The sequence below is a fragment of the Lithobates pipiens genome, unplaced genomic scaffold, assembly GCF_037356315.1.
Source record: "Lithobates pipiens isolate NorthernLeopardFrog02 unplaced genomic scaffold, aLitPip1_a1.2 Scaffold_1, whole genome shotgun sequence".
NCBI classification, from domain to species: Eukaryota; Metazoa; Chordata; class Amphibia; order Anura; family Ranidae; genus Lithobates; species Lithobates pipiens.
The window spans coordinates 220,670,234-220,687,378 of record NW_027507685.1 but is presented as its reverse complement, the minus strand read 5'-3'; the positions used below and the strand labels follow the sequence as shown (position 1 = coordinate 220,687,378).

General features: G+C 42.1%; 1 protein-coding gene across 3 annotated transcripts in view; it reads right to left on the bottom strand.

Moving 5' to 3' along the window:
- Positions 1-1,715: 1,715 nt before the first annotated feature.
- LOC143983383 (regulator of G-protein signaling 3-like) overlaps positions 1,716-17,145 on the bottom strand; it is a 257,050-nt gene continuing 241,620 nt past the window's right edge. For all 3 annotated transcript variants that reach the window (XM_077483018.1, XM_077483037.1, XM_077483027.1), the window contains exon 7: positions 1,716-3,502. In XM_077483018.1, coding sequence (XP_077339144.1) covers positions 3,323-3,502 — 180 coding nt within the window. In that variant the 3' untranslated portion in view covers positions 1,716-3,322. The remainder of the gene's footprint in view (positions 3,503-17,145) is intronic.

The following is a 17,145-nucleotide window of genomic DNA, read 5'->3' as shown; positions in this document are numbered from 1 at the left end:
AAACACCTAAACATTTTCAAAAAAATATGGGGATTTGGTCACACCATATTGCTATATGGTGCTTAAGCCCACTTTCTGCGACAAAGTACCCCATAATTAGTGGGTCCTACGCTATCCATAGACTGAGAGATCCTGCTTCTGTGAACCATGGGAGACATACGCTCCTCTTTATGGGAGAACTAAAGGACTTCCCCTATGACACAGGTGGACACTAATGAGAGGCAATGATTTGCAGAAACGCACTACAGTCCATTTAACATGGTTTCCTATGGGTCATGCTCACATCTCTGTGTTTTCCACCAGTGTGTTTTTTTGGAAAGGGTCCGGGACTTTTTTTTTCTGCAGCAGGTTGCATTTTTGGTTCCACAGACTTCAATAGAAAGGCAGCAGATATGTATAAAACAAATGCAGTGGTTGCGTTTTTGATGCATTTATGCTGCGTTTTTGCTGGTTTCTCCCACATGACAAAGCAACTCATGAGAAAATCAACTGTCTGCTTATTAACCACTTGCCGACCGTGCTATAGCTGAATGACGGCTACAGCACAGGCAACGTGCTCTGTGATCGTAGTGTCCGGAGGGCACTGCTGATCACAGATTGAGGTAAAGAGCCAAACAGGTAAAGAGGAGAAGAGAACTGGATAACCGGCTTCTCTAAACGGAACATATCAGTGCAGACCCAACAGTGCCCACCAGTGCCACCTCTCAGTGCAGCCTCATCAGTGCCCACCAGTGCTGCCTCATCAGTGCCCATCAGAGCCACCTCATCAGTGTCATCCATCAGTGCCGCCTACCAGTGCCCTTCAGTGCCACCTATTGGTGCTTATCAATGCCACCTATCAGTGCAGCCTCATCAGTGCCTACCAGTGCCACCTCATTAGTGCCCATCAGCAGACATCAGTGAAGGAGAAAAATTACCTGTTTGAAAAAACCCAGTGGTGATTAAATACTACCAAAAGAAAATTCTATTTGTGTGAAAAAAATGATAAAAATGTTGTTGGGGTTCAGTGTTGCATTACCGCACAATTGTCATTCAAAGTACGACAGTGCTGAAAGCTGAAAATTGGCCTGGGCAGGAAGGAGGGGCGTAAAGTGCTCAGTAGGCAAGTGGTTACCTGTGGTTTTGGGCGGATGTGTGTCAATGAGGAGCACCTTGTCTGACATTGCAGCTAGCGTCCAGGGTAAAATACTACATGTACTTTGTCCCATCCAGAGCTGAATACTGTAAAAAAAAAAAGGAGATACTCCTCCTATTTGACAACACTGCTCCTTCATAGATACAGTAGAATGAATGACAAATGTCACCCTAGGACAGGAAGCAGGTTACTGGCAGGGATAATAAAGAAGAAAAAACGCCTGATAGAGAAAACTAAGGACTTGTAAGCTTCAGCTTCACGGTTGGTCTTGGTTTTTAGATACACTTTACAGGTAGAAGTCCATAGTGGGGTTTCAAAAATGGATAATTTAGCTTTAGCTAAATTCAGAAATCATCAAGCTGATCCCGCCACGTCTTCCTAAAAGGAATAGAAGGTCATGATTGTAAAGCACTTGGCCCGTCTGATAAAGAGGAGGCCAAAGTTACATTTTTATTGTCCTTCTAAATAAACCAAGCTGTAGTTTAGGTTTGCTTGCCCTTCAAGCCTGCACTTTATGGCTTGTGGATGAGTCACCATTGCTCTTAAAGCCCTGAGAGAAAGAAACTGCAGGAGACAGGAGTGAATACTGTAGATCTTTATTTATTCAGTGCTTAAGACTAGTTACATAGTTACTCATAAAAAACATTTAGACTTCATAAACCAAAAAAAAAAATAAACACTTTTTTTAACCTGATTTCAAACTTATCGCCACAAGTAAATGATGTACAACACGTTGCAGGTCTCAAGCAGGGAAGTTATGGGAGGGCAATGCAGGCCGTAACAGAAAAAGTAGAAAATAAAGTAATGCTCAATTTGGGAAAAGGGCTATTGAGAGGCTTAGGATCCCTGCTAGGGAACGGACTTCTTCAAAATGGCTGACACAATTTCCAACGTGGTGACTACGGACAAATATGACTCAACACACGAAAAAAATAAAAATGGACAACATTAAGAGGTGACGGCTACATGGGCCATATAAATAGTGGCCAGCTGAACTGAGGCAGCAACGTGCATCATCGGGGTGCAGGAGCGGGACATGGCTTCAGTGCATCAATATGGAGGCATTTTAAAAAATAGCAGAAAAGGCGCAAAAGGCATTTAACAGTGCAAAGAAAAAGGCGCAAGGCTTCAAAGGTTATCCATAGTGTTAACAAAAGGTAGAGACTTTGGGTGGGGTGGGTGGGGGGAGAGGGATAGCAGGAGCGGCACTCCGAGCCAATGGTTTTCCAAAATGTGGCCTTTCATTACCTCTATGGACTTACAGAGGACTGAGCTCAAAATGGCTGATGGCTCAAGTGACGTTGTTCAAAATGGCTGACCTTTGTTATGCATAACTGGACCACAACGGTGATCTGACCTGCAGGCGAAAATGTACCATGGCAGGATAACCCCCAGGATTGATAATAATTCTGAAATCAGCAGGTTTTAACCTAATAAAATGAATGTCTCTGTTTTTTTAAAAAATAATTAAAAAAATTAATTTAAAATATATTACATCGATTTTGACTCTTCAACCAATGGTGGTCATCAGAAAAGAGAAAAACCCACCTATCTGATTACAACTTACCAAAAAACAAAGATGACTTGGTTTAAAATTAGTGTTCAAAATGGCCTCCGATATGAGGGAGGCCTACGTCTGTCTGTCTGGCTCTGATCTTCAGACGTAATTAGTGTTCTAAGTGGAAGTTATATTAGGCAAGCGGTCACCACCGACGAAACGTCTCCTAAAGATGATCCAACCTTACGACCTTCGAGACCACTGCGGGAGACCTTTTCTTTGTATAGATCCATTAGTGTTAACACTGGTCACCATCCACTACAAGCGCTGACACGACAGACTCTACCTTGAATCATGGCAGCCATCTCTGACTACTTTCTGATTCAAAACGGCAAAAAATTAAAGGCAAGAAGCTCCACAGTTCAAAAATGGCTTAGCCAAGAAGGCTATGGCATAGAAGCATTTTGGTCCGCGCAGGATCAAAATGGGGGCATATTTTAAGAGATACTCATTGTTCAAAATAGCCACTCCTGGCAAGCTTTGGCATGACTGACTCCATCTTGACACAGGTCATGCAGTCCTTCAAGAAAACCTTTCTAAGACGGTCCATTTAAAAGCTAAAACGGCAGTCCCTTTAGCCAGATACTGTGCTGGCTCCTCCCCGCGCTCACCGTACTGTTCTTCTTTACTCAGCAGGCTCCATTGGGTGGATGGAGCATACTCTGGTAGAGATCAGAACGAAGAAATCGTGGGTAGGAATCACGTTCCATCAGGCCGTAAATTCTTCGCTGAGCTTCATCAAATGTTGAGCGTGTGGGGACTAGAAGGTTGTGTTCAGTTAGCTCCCTTGTGCTGGCGTCCAAATTGATCTGCAGAAAGGAGAGATTTTAAGACAATTATAGGCAAAAGTATTTTGAGAAGTTTTAAGTTTGAGAAGATCCATCCTGAACTTGCACCTCTATGGGCATTCAAAATACATCGGGTGGCGCTACAAACACCAGGTAACAGATAGCCGGAACACTCCGAAAAATATATAAACTGAGTTTTATGTGACAGCATACATTAAGAACATCAGCAAGACGGATAATTCAGGGATACAAAGGTCCCTTTCATTAAGGTTGCACATTCATAAAGGGAAACTTTTTGCCCCCGAAATGTTGGTCTTATGATTTTTCTTCATATATGCTGGGAAATAAAACACACTTCATATACTTTCCACAATTTTTTAAGGCAAGAGTCTGAAGAGTGCTAAGAGTAGAAATCAATCGTTACACAGATGGGAACAAATGGCCGCCTATGGTGTGATTTACACAAGCAGCATGCGGCAGTCAGATAAAAATTCTACTGCATTCTTTTGTGTAGTTTACCCCATAGGGTGCTAACCGCGGTCAACTGGTGGTGTTGAGGTAGAGCTTTCGCTTTTTTAAAGATTAAAATGGATGTCAGGTTTACATTAAAGTAGAACTAAAGGCAATTTTATTTTTCATTTTGGATACAGTAAAGGAGGGTTAAAACCCCTCTTAGTTTTTTTGCCATGTGTGTCTCATTGGGTAGATTTCCCTTCACTTCCTGTCCCAAAACAGAAAGGGAGAGGAAATCCCTCCAAACTAAGGGTTCTCACCAGAACTAGTGTCCCAGGTGGAAGATTTCCCCTCTATTACTTTTCTGGGGACAGCTCGAATTTTGGGATTTTCTTTTACTAGATAATACTGGTAAACAGTAAACAGGACAAAGAGAGTGAATCTCCCTTTACGGGGGACACAAACAGCAATACAAATCTGACAGGTGTTCTAAATGTAAACCTTGGAGCTGGCGCCTGTTGGCCCCTTAAGGGGTATAACATGCTGAGTGGCGGGGCAGGGCTTGAGGTCATATGACTACCGTGATTGGCTGTCACATGATCAGTTTCACGTTAGCCCCCGGTAACTGTGCCAGGAGCCCGTGAATATGCTGCCTCCTGGCACCAAGGCCTGGGCCGCTGAGAGACCGCATATTTGCATGCGTCTGATGCCAAGGAGTTAATCCTTATCCACTCTATCCAAAACTAGAAAATAAATGTGCCGTTAGTTATACTTTATAGTTGAACTCTAGGCAGTTATAAAAGACAAACATTGATGCAGAAATGTATTTATTAATACATCATTAGTTGTATTTTTATGTTACTGACTTGGTCTCAGCATCTCTTTACACCGCAGAGCTCATCTTGGGTGGAGAGAGAAGCAGCACAAGGAGCAAATAAATGCATGTGCTGAACTGATTTGCTCCAAAGCACAGTGGCTTGCTCCAATGTACAGCCCTTACCAAATTTTGCCTTACAGCACTTGTGTCCTCTGAAAAAGGACACTACTTGCAAGGAGTTTGGATGTTCTTCCTGTGGCTTTCCACCCAAAGACTGGTTGGTCAGTTAATTGGCCCCTGTCTAAATTGGCTCCAGTAAATGAACGTATGTGAGCTAGGAACCTTAGATTGTAAGCTCCTTGAGGGACTGATGTATCTATATGTGTATGAATATAAAAGGCTCTGTAAGGCATACATGGTTGGTGCTATATAAATACCTCTATTTATATTATATATAAAAAAATAAAAAAAAAAGAAGAAGAAAGACCTTATCACTGTGCTGCTTTTACTTTCATTGTCTAGAGCAGGGGTCTCCAAACTGTCCAAGCAAAGGGCCGATTTACTGTCCTTCAGACTGTAGGAGGACCACACTGTGGCCAGTAGGAGTAGAAAACACGTTAGACCTGGTGGTCAGTGCGGGTAATTTAATGACACAATTCTCTTGGGCAGTAGGAGGTATTGGTATTAGTGGGAAGAATAACCTCCAACCTTGGTGTCAGTGGGAGGAATGGTGCCCCATCATTGGTATTGTGGGAAGAATGGTGCTCCATCACTGGCGTTAGTGGAAAGAATAATCCCCATCATTGGTGTCAGTGGAAGGAATAGTGCTACCCCATCAATAGGGTCAATGGGATAAATAGTTCTCCATCTTTGGTGTCAGTGGGAGGAATAGTGCCCTAGGGACCAGATAAAGGCAAGCAAAGGGCCACATCTGGCCCGCGGGCCGCAGTTTGGAGACCACTGGTCTAGTGTCATATTTTGGAACGGGTCCATGATAACCTGGCCTCAGAGGGAGTGGGTTTAATGATGCTGTCTGCCATTCAACCCAAAAGACAGAGGACATCTTGTGGCAGAAAAAGATACTGCAGAGGACAATTCTGGATTGAAGTTGAGTATTGTGATCATTTATTTTCATTTTTTCCATTTCATTTTATCTTCTAATGGGCTATTCAATTTTTATTTTTATTTTTTTTTGACTGAATGTCTGCTTTAATGAATAGGAAATTGGCATTAGGTCATCTTTTTGTCACTGCATTGCTTTCATTGGATAAACTGCATATTTAGTTTTTCTGTTTCCAATCATTTTTATTAGCAGATTTCAGATGATGCATACAAAACAGTTACCAATGTGAAAAGTTACATTTGAAAAAAACACATTATGCAACTTAATCAGCCAATGGTGACATTTAAAATAGTAAAATGCCTATAAAGTAACGTTGCTTCTACACCCCCGCGATAGTAACATTTCTGCTACTTAGATCATTTTCCAAATAGCTCATCTGGGTTAGGGTGCAAAACTTCACCTTTTAAGGATAAGAACTGAAAGAAAGGAGGAGAAAAAAAAAAGAGTATCTAGAGAAATGATGGCGAACCTTGGCACCCCAGACCTTTGGATCTACATTTCCCATGATGCTCATGCACTCTGCAGTGTAGTGGAGCATCATGGGAAATGTAGTTCCAAAACATCTGGGATGCCAAGGTTCACCATCACTGATATAGAGAATTCTGTGCAGTGAAAAGCTTGATACCAAGATTTCAGGAGAGCTTTCAGACCCCAAGAGTTCCCTCTGTGAGGTAGGTGACCCAGAGATCCTATGTCTTTACAAACTAGGGTATTTTATCAATGAGGATGGGCAAAAGTTTCTCATTGATCATTATCCAGGAGAGTTTAGTCTTAATGAGATCAAACGGTATTGTGAAAGATTTCCACGATTTCCATGCTATCATGATGCGAGCTGCTAAGAGCACAAAACAGATCCGCCTTCTGACGTGCCGTGGAGCCTCTAAAGTGGGTTGGCCTGATACAATCTGTTGCAGGTTTTTTTTAAAGATTTGTGCCGCTCAGAGAATATAGAAAATTATAGACACAGATCCAGAATTGTCAAATTTTTGGTCATTCTCACCAAATACGAAGGGACAAGACTTTTTTGGCACAACCTCTAAATCGGCGTGGAGAGGCTCCTAGGATACAAAAGGCCAATTTCATTAGGACCGTGTACCATCTAAGCAAAGTTTTATAATTAGCTTCTATTAATGAAGTGTTACTATATGATCTGGACGCATATCCCGCTAGTTTATGCCAACCATCGAGATCTAATTCCACATTCAGGTCATGATCCGACTTTAACATATATTGTTGTTTAACCACTTCAGCCCCGGAGCATTTGGCTGGCCAAAGACCGGAGCACTTTTTGCGATTCGGCACTGCGTCGCTTTAACGGACAATTGTACGGTTGTGCAAAGTGGCTCCCAAACAAAATTTACGTCCTTTTTCCCCCGCAAATAGCGCTTTCTTTTGGTGGTATTTGATGACCTCTGCGTTTGATTTTTTGCACTATAAACAATAAAAAAGCAACAATTTTGAAAAAAAAATAAAACACGCATTATTTTTTACTTTTTGCTATATTAGCCCCAAAAAATATATAAAAAATTTTTTTCCTCAGTTTACACCAATACATATTCTTCTACATATTTTTGGTAAAAAAAAAAAAAAAAAAAAATCACCATAAAAGTTTATTGATTGGTTTGCGCAAAAGTTGTAGCATCTACTAAATAGGGGATCGTTTTATGGCATTTGTGTCCTAGGGAGTGATTCTAACTGTGGGGGGGGGGGGGGGGGAGGGGGAGGCTGTGTGTGACACAACACTGATCACCGCTCCCGATTATAGGGAGCCATGATCAGTGACAGTGTCACTAGACAGAACAGGGAAATGCTTGTTTACATCAGCATTTCCCCATTTTTCCTCTCCCGCGGTATTCCGCAGTCGGACTCACGGAGCTCGCGGCGGCGTGCTCGTGCCTGCTATCCAAGCCTAGCGAGATCACGTACAATAATCTGATTTCACACAGAGGAGCCAACCTGCCGCAGTAAAACTGCAGCAGCTGGTCTGCAAGTGATCAATCACTTGTCCACCACACTATAGCTGAATGATGTCTACAGTGAGGCCAGCCAGTTATGGGAGAGCATCATATGACGTCCTCCTGTGATTGCGCCCGCTGCAACGTGCTCTGTGATCATGGTGACCTTTAGATTCATCCTTTAATCACAGATTGGAGTATTGAACCAATCAGCAGCTCTTTACCACGTGATCAGCTGTATTCATTCACAGATAATCACAATGTAATCAGAAGCCGGTTATCGACAATGTGAGGAGAGGAGAGCTGATAACCAGCTTGCATGAAAGGAACATCTACACTGATAATCAGGGCACTGATTATCAGTGTCTGGATTATCAGTGCAGTCCCAACAGTGCCCCCCAGTCCTGCTAATCAGTGCTGCCAATCAGTGCCCATCAGTGTCACCCATTAGTGCTGCCCATCTGTGCCACCTGCCAGTACCCATCAGCGCCGCCTCATCAATGACCATTGGTGCAGCCTATCAATGCCCATCAGTGCAGTCTTATCAGCGCACATCAATGAAAAAGAAAAATTACCTATTTGCAAAATTCTATAAAAAACCATGAAAAACTTTTTTTCAAAATGTTTGGTCTTTTTTTCATTCATTTAGCAAAAAATAAAAAACCCTGTGGTAATGAAATATCACAAAAGGAAAGCTCTATTTGTGTAAAAAAAAAAAAAAAGATAAAAAAAATAGTTTGGGTACAGTGTTGCATGACCGTGCAATTGTCATTCAAACTGTGACAGTGCTAAAAGCTGAAAATTGGCCTGGGCAGGAAGAGGGTAAAAGCGCCTAGTAGGCAAGTGGTTAAAAGATTGTGAAATCAGCATGGAATATATTGCTGATATAAAACCAGATTGTTTATCACATGATCTGCATATAGATTCAATCGCAGTTCGATTAGAACCATCTCCTCGACACTGTAAAGACTTTATAAAATGAAGTAACTGGGTGTAGAGGTAGCCCTCTGCGTCTGGGAGATGGTGCTTCTCTCACAATAAGTGAAGCAAAAGAAACCCCCCCCCCCCCCCCAACTACACAAAAATTCGCACTGCGTTGGACATATTTCGTTTTCCATATTCACCCGTTAAAGCGTAACTCCACTTTTGTTGAGAAAAAAAAAAACATTCCCCCCTGGGTGATCTACAGTTCCTTAAAATATTCATACCCCTTGAAATTTTCAACATTTTGTCATGTTACAACCAAAAACTTAAATGAATTTTTGGGGGATTTTATGTGATAGACCAACAAGTGAAATGAAAATGATAAATGGTTTTAATTTTTTTTTTTTTTTTTACAAATAAAGTGTGGGGGGGGGGCATTTGTATTCAGCCCCCTTTACTCTGATACCCCCAACTAAAATCTAGTGGAACCAATTGCCTTCAGAAGTCATCGAATTAGTAAATAAAGTCCACCTGTGTGTAATTTCATCTTAGTATAACTACACCTGTTCTGTGAAGCCCTTAGAGGTTTGTTAGAGAACCTTAGTGAATAAAAGGGCATCATGAAGGCCAAGGAACACACCAGACAGGTCAGGGATAACATTGTGAAGAAGTTTAAAGCAGGGTTAGCTTATAAAAAATATTCCAATCTTTGAACATCTCACAGAGCACTGTTCAATCCATTATCTGAAAATGGAAAAAGAGTATGGCACAACTACAAACCTACCAAGACATGGCCGTCCACCTAAACTGACAGGCCGGGCAAGGAGAGCATTAATTAGAGAAGCAGCCAAAAGGCCCATGGTAACTCTGGAGGAGCTGCAGAGATCCACAGCTCAGGTGGGACAATCTGTCCACAGGACAACTATTAGTTGTGCTCTCCACAAATCTGGCCTTTATGGAAGAGTGGCAAAAAGCCTTTGTTGAAAAAAAGCCATAAGATGTCCCATTTCAGTTTGTGAGAAGCCATGTGGGGGACACAGCAAACATGTGGAAGAAGGTGCTCTGGTCAGACGAGGCCAAAATGTTACTTTTTGGCCTAAAAGCAAAACACTATGTGTGGTGGAAAACTAACACTGCACATCACCCTGAACACACCATCCCCACCGTGAAACATGGTGGTGGCAGCATCATGTTGTGGGGATGCTTTTCTTCAGCAGGGACAGGGAAGCTGGTCAGAGATGATAGGAAGATGGATGGAGCCAAATACAGGGCAATCTTAGAAGAAAACCTGTAAGAGTCTGCAAAAGACTTAAGACTGGGATGGAGGTTCACCTTTCAGCTGGACAACAACCCTAAACATACAGCCAGAGCTACAATGGAATGGTTTAGATTAAAAGCATATTCATGTGTTAGAATGGCCCAGTCAAAGTCCAGACATAAATCCAATTGAGAGTCTGTGGCAAGACTTGAAAATTGCTGTTCACAGACGCTCTCCATCCAATCTGACAGAGCTTGAGCTATTTTGTACATAAGAATGGGAAAAAATGTCACTCTCTAGATGTGCAAAGCTGGTAAAGACACCCCCAAAAAGACTTGCAGCTGTAATTGCAGTGAAAGGTGATTCTACAAAGTATTGACTCAGGGGGGCGCTATACAAATGCACGCCACACTTTTCACATATTTATTTGTAAAAAAAAAATGAAAAACATTTATCATTTTCCTTCCACTTCTCAATTATGTGCCACTTTACGTTGGTCTATCACAATAAATCCAATAAAATACATTAAAATTTTTGGTTGTAACTTCACAAAATGTGGAAAATGTTAAGGGGTATGAATACTTTTCCAAGGCACTGCATGTACAATGCAAGGATTTTGACAAACTTGCAAATTTCTACCTTTTGTTTTTCTGGAGAAATATCTGAGTTTCTCTATGTCCATGTGGGAGTGGTTTCACAATTATCAATCAGCTGCTGCACCTGCAGGGCCCTAATTAGGAAAAATGCAGGGCCTGCATCCCTTTAGCCATGATTTCCTATTGAAAGTATCTGACCAAAAATGACATTTTTGTTGCAGGGGATGGGTGAAATCTGACTTGTATCTTAGTGCAGACTTATAGGAAAATCAGTGAGCCAATCACACAAGCAGGAAATTATGTTTGTGGTGGGTGGTCAGTACACATCCTATGTACAGAACATATTACATTGCATGTACAGAAAATTACAGAGCTGCAGATTGAAAAAGAAAGGTAATTTTTAATAACATTCAATTACAAAATTATTTGTGTCACAATTGTATATGCTATATTATTATTTTTTTCTTTATTTGCTATTTGTTTCCCCCCACGAAAGTGGAGTTACCCTTTAATAGGAGTAAATTATCTTTGGCATGTTCCAATGAGCAATTTCTATTTTGAAATGTAGAACTGCGGCGCTTCTCTTTAAACTCGGAGACAAATGAGATTTAGCTAGCAGGAATTCACACACCCAGTTTAATAACCATGGCGGCTCATGGTGGATTGTGCCTCAGGAAGTGCTATGACTAAGTTTTCCTCCAACACGTAAGCAGGCAGGTCAAGTTAAAACTGAAAGCCAAAACAAATAACCGCGAAGAGACCAAATAAGAAATGCTGCCTTTCTTTAGGGACTGACGGAGCTTGGTAAAATATTTTTCCTTAATTATTAAAATGTATGTCAAGTAGGGCTGTTACTGATTAAAATGTTCGTGTTCGATCGATTAAAAAAAAAAAAAAAATCAATTAATCGACTAATTTCGATTAATTATAACGCACATACAGATCCAACTACTTTTAGCGGATCTCCTTGCATTGCAACTCTGCATTAGTCAGTGGTAAATGTGGTATACACTATATACAATCACCCGACACTAGTTAGTTTCCACAATCCATGACTTAACTTCACAGTCCACACAAATACGTTTTAAATTAAAACTGTAGCACTGTAAGTCATTTTATTTCCACAGTAGCGTGACAATCCCTCCACCTCCGGTCTAACTAATCACTCTCACCTTATGGCATAGACCCCTGTAAAAAACAGGTGGTCATGCAAGCGGGTATCAAAAGGGTTGACACGGACCATAAACTTCTCTCACGTCTCCTTAGATCTCAGCAAGGACGCCGGGTCATGGGTAGAAAGAAAAGATCGAAGTGCTCACCGCTTAAGTATAAGATTTCATTTTTCGTGTTCAAACACAAACTACTCACATAAAGATGATAAAAACACAGCATGTAAAGCCGACAATCGTGTTAGTTCCGTAGGGCAGCAGCGGGTGACGTCATGCATAGCTCCTCCCCCGTACGCTTTACGCTCAATCAGAACTTCAACGTCACCGGACTCCTCCCAGCTTCCCTTCGCTAGCAGACGGAGGCACTTGGGGAAGGGGGGGGGAGGAGTCCAGTGACGTTGATGTCCGTGATGTCACCGGATCTCCGATGGAACTCCCTGAAGACCTGGAAGCCGGCGGAGAGGTGAGTACCGATCAAAAGAATTTTGATCGATCAAAAAAATTTAACGATTAATCAAGGAATTAATCTTTAATTTCCACAGCCCTAATGTCAAGCCAAAAGCCTTCTTTTCCATTCTGGATACAGTAAGGAAGGATTAAAACCCCTGTTGGGTTTTTACTGCTGTCTGGGTTTTTTTAAAGCATTTGTTAACCCAACAATTCATATTCCTGTATGTGCCTGCTGTATCATGTACTTGCTAGAGTAAGTCTCCTCTTCTCTTTGTATTGCTTACATTGTGTGAAATCCCCAGTGTTCCTGTCAGTTACGTTGCTTTCCTATTAAAAACTGACCACACCAAACAGGAGAGCACACGGTGGTCAGTTCTCTAGCTGTGCTGGGAACTCAGCCTGGTCTCCTCCAATGATCAGATTTGTCCTGACATGCCTCCCCTTCACAGCCGGTCAATGGGAATCTCGGTGTGCTGCAGTGTCTCCTCCCCCCAGTTCTTATGCAGCTGAAAACAGACGGAATGTGATCACTTATATAAAAAAGGGAAAAAAGGCATTTATAAATGTTTTTATTTTTTATATCTATGCAAAAATGTTTGTATAGATACCGTTCCCGGTTGGTGAGAATACTCCGGTACTGGCTTGAGCTACTCACTGTGGTCCCTGGTAATAAGGTGATTGGCCCCTTAGTGGCGACAGCTTCCCCTCTACCTCCGATCAGGAATATACACTTATTGGGATTTTTTTTTACCAAAAATATGTAGAAGAATACATATTGGCCTAAACTGAGGAAAAAATATGTTTTTTTTAAATGGGATATTTATTATAGCAAAAAGTAATAAATATTGAGTTTTTTTCAAAATTGTGGCTCTTTTTTTATTTATAGCGCAAAACAGAAAAAACGCAGAGGTGATCAAATACCACCAAAAGAAAGCGCTATTTGTGGGGGAAGGGGGGGGGGGGGGCGATCAAAATGTAATTTGGGTACAATGTCTCATGACCGCACAATTGTCATTCAAAGTGTGACAGGGCTGAAAGCTGAAAATTGGCCTGGGCAGGAAGGGGGTGAAAATGCCCGGTATTGAAGTGGTTAAACACACTCATGTCGTTGACAGCATGTTTTTGGTCTGGTTGCAAATTGTCAAAAGTGATGATTTCCCATTTTAACCTCATGAAAAACAAAACGAAAAAAAAAAAAAAAAAAAAAAAAAAAAAAAACACATCTCACAGGGCATTTGAGGATTGCTGCCTTCACGCTTGCTTTGGTCTCTGAAGAGTGATCCATGCTCAGGTCACCCTTCAGAGAGCATCTGACAGGCTGTGAAAAGACTTACTATACTTTTTTTTTTTTTCAGTCAAACAGGAAATATTGCTCATCATTCATCAATAATATACTGTATATCCACAGCCACAAGGTGGTGCTTTGGGTCCCCTTTCATGTTTAGCAGGCAAATCCTACCTAAGCAAATACCTGTTTGGGTGGCTCAACGGTTAAAAATTTCACACACAGCTGAATGCATAACTCATGCCCCCTTCCCCCTGTTCATAAGGGGCAGAAGATGATTCAATTTGACAGAATGAGAAGGGCATTTAATTAGAAAGAGACAGTCCGAATAAAACAGCTTCTGCTGGGCACTTCCTTCAGCAAACTGTTAGCGCTCCATCATGTATCATGGGTGAACTCTGTCAATCACAGCCAGCAAGGAGGGAGCAGGGGGTAGGGCTGAGCAAGACTCTGAATGTCTTATGGACACACACAGCTGGCTCAGGAGCGATCATGCATGAGTGCGCACATAGCAAGCGGCTTTCTATGGGGGGCATTCAGCAGGAGGGGAAGAGCACAGGCTGAGGATAAGAAAAGAGGAGGATCGGGGCTGCTTGGTACACAGAGCAGGCAAGTATGATGTGTTTGTTATTAAAGAAAAAAAAAAAAAAAAAAAAAAAAAAAAAAAAGGAAGAACGTTTACAATCACTTCGATTGATATGAAAGACATTATGAAAAAAACTGCTTCCGCTGGGCACTTTCTTTAGCAAACTGTTAGTGCTCTATGTATCCTTTATCATGGGTGTACCCTGTATTAAAAGTTTATCAGTATAAGCCCCCTTTCACACTTATACGACTTGTCCTACGATTTCGGACTGCAAAATCGCATGACAAGTCATTCTCCATCATTTTCAATGACTACTATTCATATTGGCAGGACTTTAAGTCCTGCCGACTTCAAAGTAGTTCCTGCACTACTTTTTTTCTGAAGTCGGATCAAAGTCGGATTCCGTATTACCTGATCTGACTTTGGCATGCGACTTGTGCATAAAGGGGAACTCCCCTTTATTGATGTTGATGTTCTCTCTTACGATGGATTTTAGGGGGATCCCCACGCCATTTTTTCGGCGTGGGGGTTCCCCTTAAAATCCATACTAGACCGAAGGGCCCGGTATGCCCATGAAGGGGGAACCCATGTCGTTTTTTTTTCTTTAAAAAAATAAATAAATAAATTGGCGTGGAGTTCCCCCTAATTATTTGGTAATCAAAGTCGCGTCCCTGCTCATTGAAGTCATACTTCAAGTCGTGGGGCAAAGCCGGATCCACAGTTGTAGGACTGTCTTGCCAAAATTGCGGCCGCGAAATCACGGAAAAATCCCGCGGCTTTGGAGTAGCACAAGTGTGAAAGGGGCCTAACAAATATTTATATGTATACCAAAAGAAAAAAAAAAAATCTAATTATTATAGCATAGCAGCTTGTATGGCGTTATCTTACAATCATTTGCAGTCGGGAGAACACATGAGAACTGAATACTTATTTACATGAATGAAAAATAAAATGACGGTGAACGTAGGATTTCCCACGCCAACGCATCAAAAGATAACCGGAAGAAAGCATTAAACCATGGGCAGTGTGAAGATTTCAGAAATGCTTTAATAGGATTGCATCTCCAAAAAAAATGAAAAAGAGAACTTCCATGGCAATCAATTGTCCGTCTCTATTTCTGACTTTTGTTCTGAGGATCCTGGTCTACCCAACATGTGACACTTCCGCGTCATGGTGGATTTTATAGTCTGGTCTTCTGCGAGGCCTTGTGCAAAAAATAAACCGTAGCAAATGAAATACAGATTTAGGGCAGAGAGGATGAAAGCCAATTACGCCACTGGGGAGGGTCATTGATGTCTGGTTCACACGGCAACATCGGGTTTTCGCCATAGAGATGACAACTCTTCCCCACTTTACAGCTACTTGGACTTAAAGTGGACCTGTCACTAAAATGGAACACCAGCAGACACAGCAGTAACAAAACTCATCACTATTATGTATTAGAGGAGTACCTTTTTGCAAATAAAGAGCAAAACAAAAACAAAAACAAAAAAACACAGCATGCAGCTCTTGCATTCCCTGAAGTGACCTAAAGGGCCAAATCACCCCTCTAACTGAATTTACGCATCTGTATATGAGTAGATGGTCTCAGTTGTTGGACAAGCCTGTCTCCCTGCAGACGTGGGATAGGATTTGGTCCTCTACTTTCAAATCCTCTAAGTGTGTTACGCAAAGGGAAACAGCAATAAAAATCCTTATGTTTTGGTATAAGACCCCCGATGTCATCCACAAATACGATTTCTCAGTCTCGCCATCTTGTTGGCGATGTGGCCTAGACATTGGGTCATTGTTCCATATCTTCTGGACATGCCCTTTGATACGGCCTTTCTGGATAGCGGTGGGGTCTTTGGTGGTGGAGGTGACGGGGGTATCCCTCCCGATTGATCCCCTATATTGCTTGCTGGGTCTCCCTATACCAGGTATACCTAAAAACACCAATCGACTGGTTTCCTACATTTTGCTTGCTGCTAAGAGGCTTGTCCCATTGTGTTGGTTGTCCAATGCAACTCCCCCCTGGCCTAGGTTACTCCAACTGGTGTCTGAAATTCGGAGAATGGAGTATTTGACAGCCTCGGTGCATGATTTGGTTCCCCAGTTCGAAAAAGTGTGGGAACCCTGGGATCGATCAGCATATGGGGCCCCTCCTGCCGGTACGTCCATCTGACTGCAGCTACCGATCGGGGCCCTTTGTTGATGGCTTCCGTCCCCCCCCCCTTCCCTACCCTGTCTTGCCCCCCTCCCCTCCCGGGGACATACTATGCTGACCATGTGAATTTTCGTTTTTTGCCTCTTTTTGGCCTCCGGCCTCTTGATGCTCAGAATAGTTTGTTTGATTTACACCGACTGTTTGTTATTTATAGTACGAGATATGGATACGCAGTTCACCCTTGTGCCTGCGTTTGTGGACATTTTTCTCTGTCTGTTGTAACGTATGCCTTACATCTTGATCTATATCTTTCTATATTTACTGATTTTTCTAATGCTCTAGTGTATTGTTTTTGTTTTTGCTTTAAAAATTAATAAAAATTACAATTATAAAAAAAAAGGGCCAAATCACATGGTCTGCTGTTATTGATGAAACTGGCACCGTCTGGTTGACCTGGCAGAAGGATCAGCAGATATTGTGTAGCACGGGCTTTCTCCACCCTTTTAAAGAGAGAGTAAACCCGCTGACTTTTTTTTTTTCAAGGCAAAAGGCATTAAGAGCTAGTATGCACCGCATACTAGCTCATTATGAAATACTTACCTTAGAACGAGGCCCCGACATCTCACCCGATACACGCCGAGGGAACATGTCTTCCGGGTATCGCAGCTCCGGCACAGTAAGTGGCCGGAGCCGCAATATCGTCACTCCCGCGCATGTGCGTGGGAGAACTCTTTCAGGCAGAGTCCGGCGTCTGCCGGGCTTCCAGCCAAGAATCCCCTGTGCGCATGCGCTGCTGCAGTCAGCGGTGCATTGCGAGGGGAATATCTCCTAAACCGTACAGGTTTTGGAGATTTTTTTTTACCTACAGGTAAGCCTTATTATAGGCCTACCTGTAGGTAAAA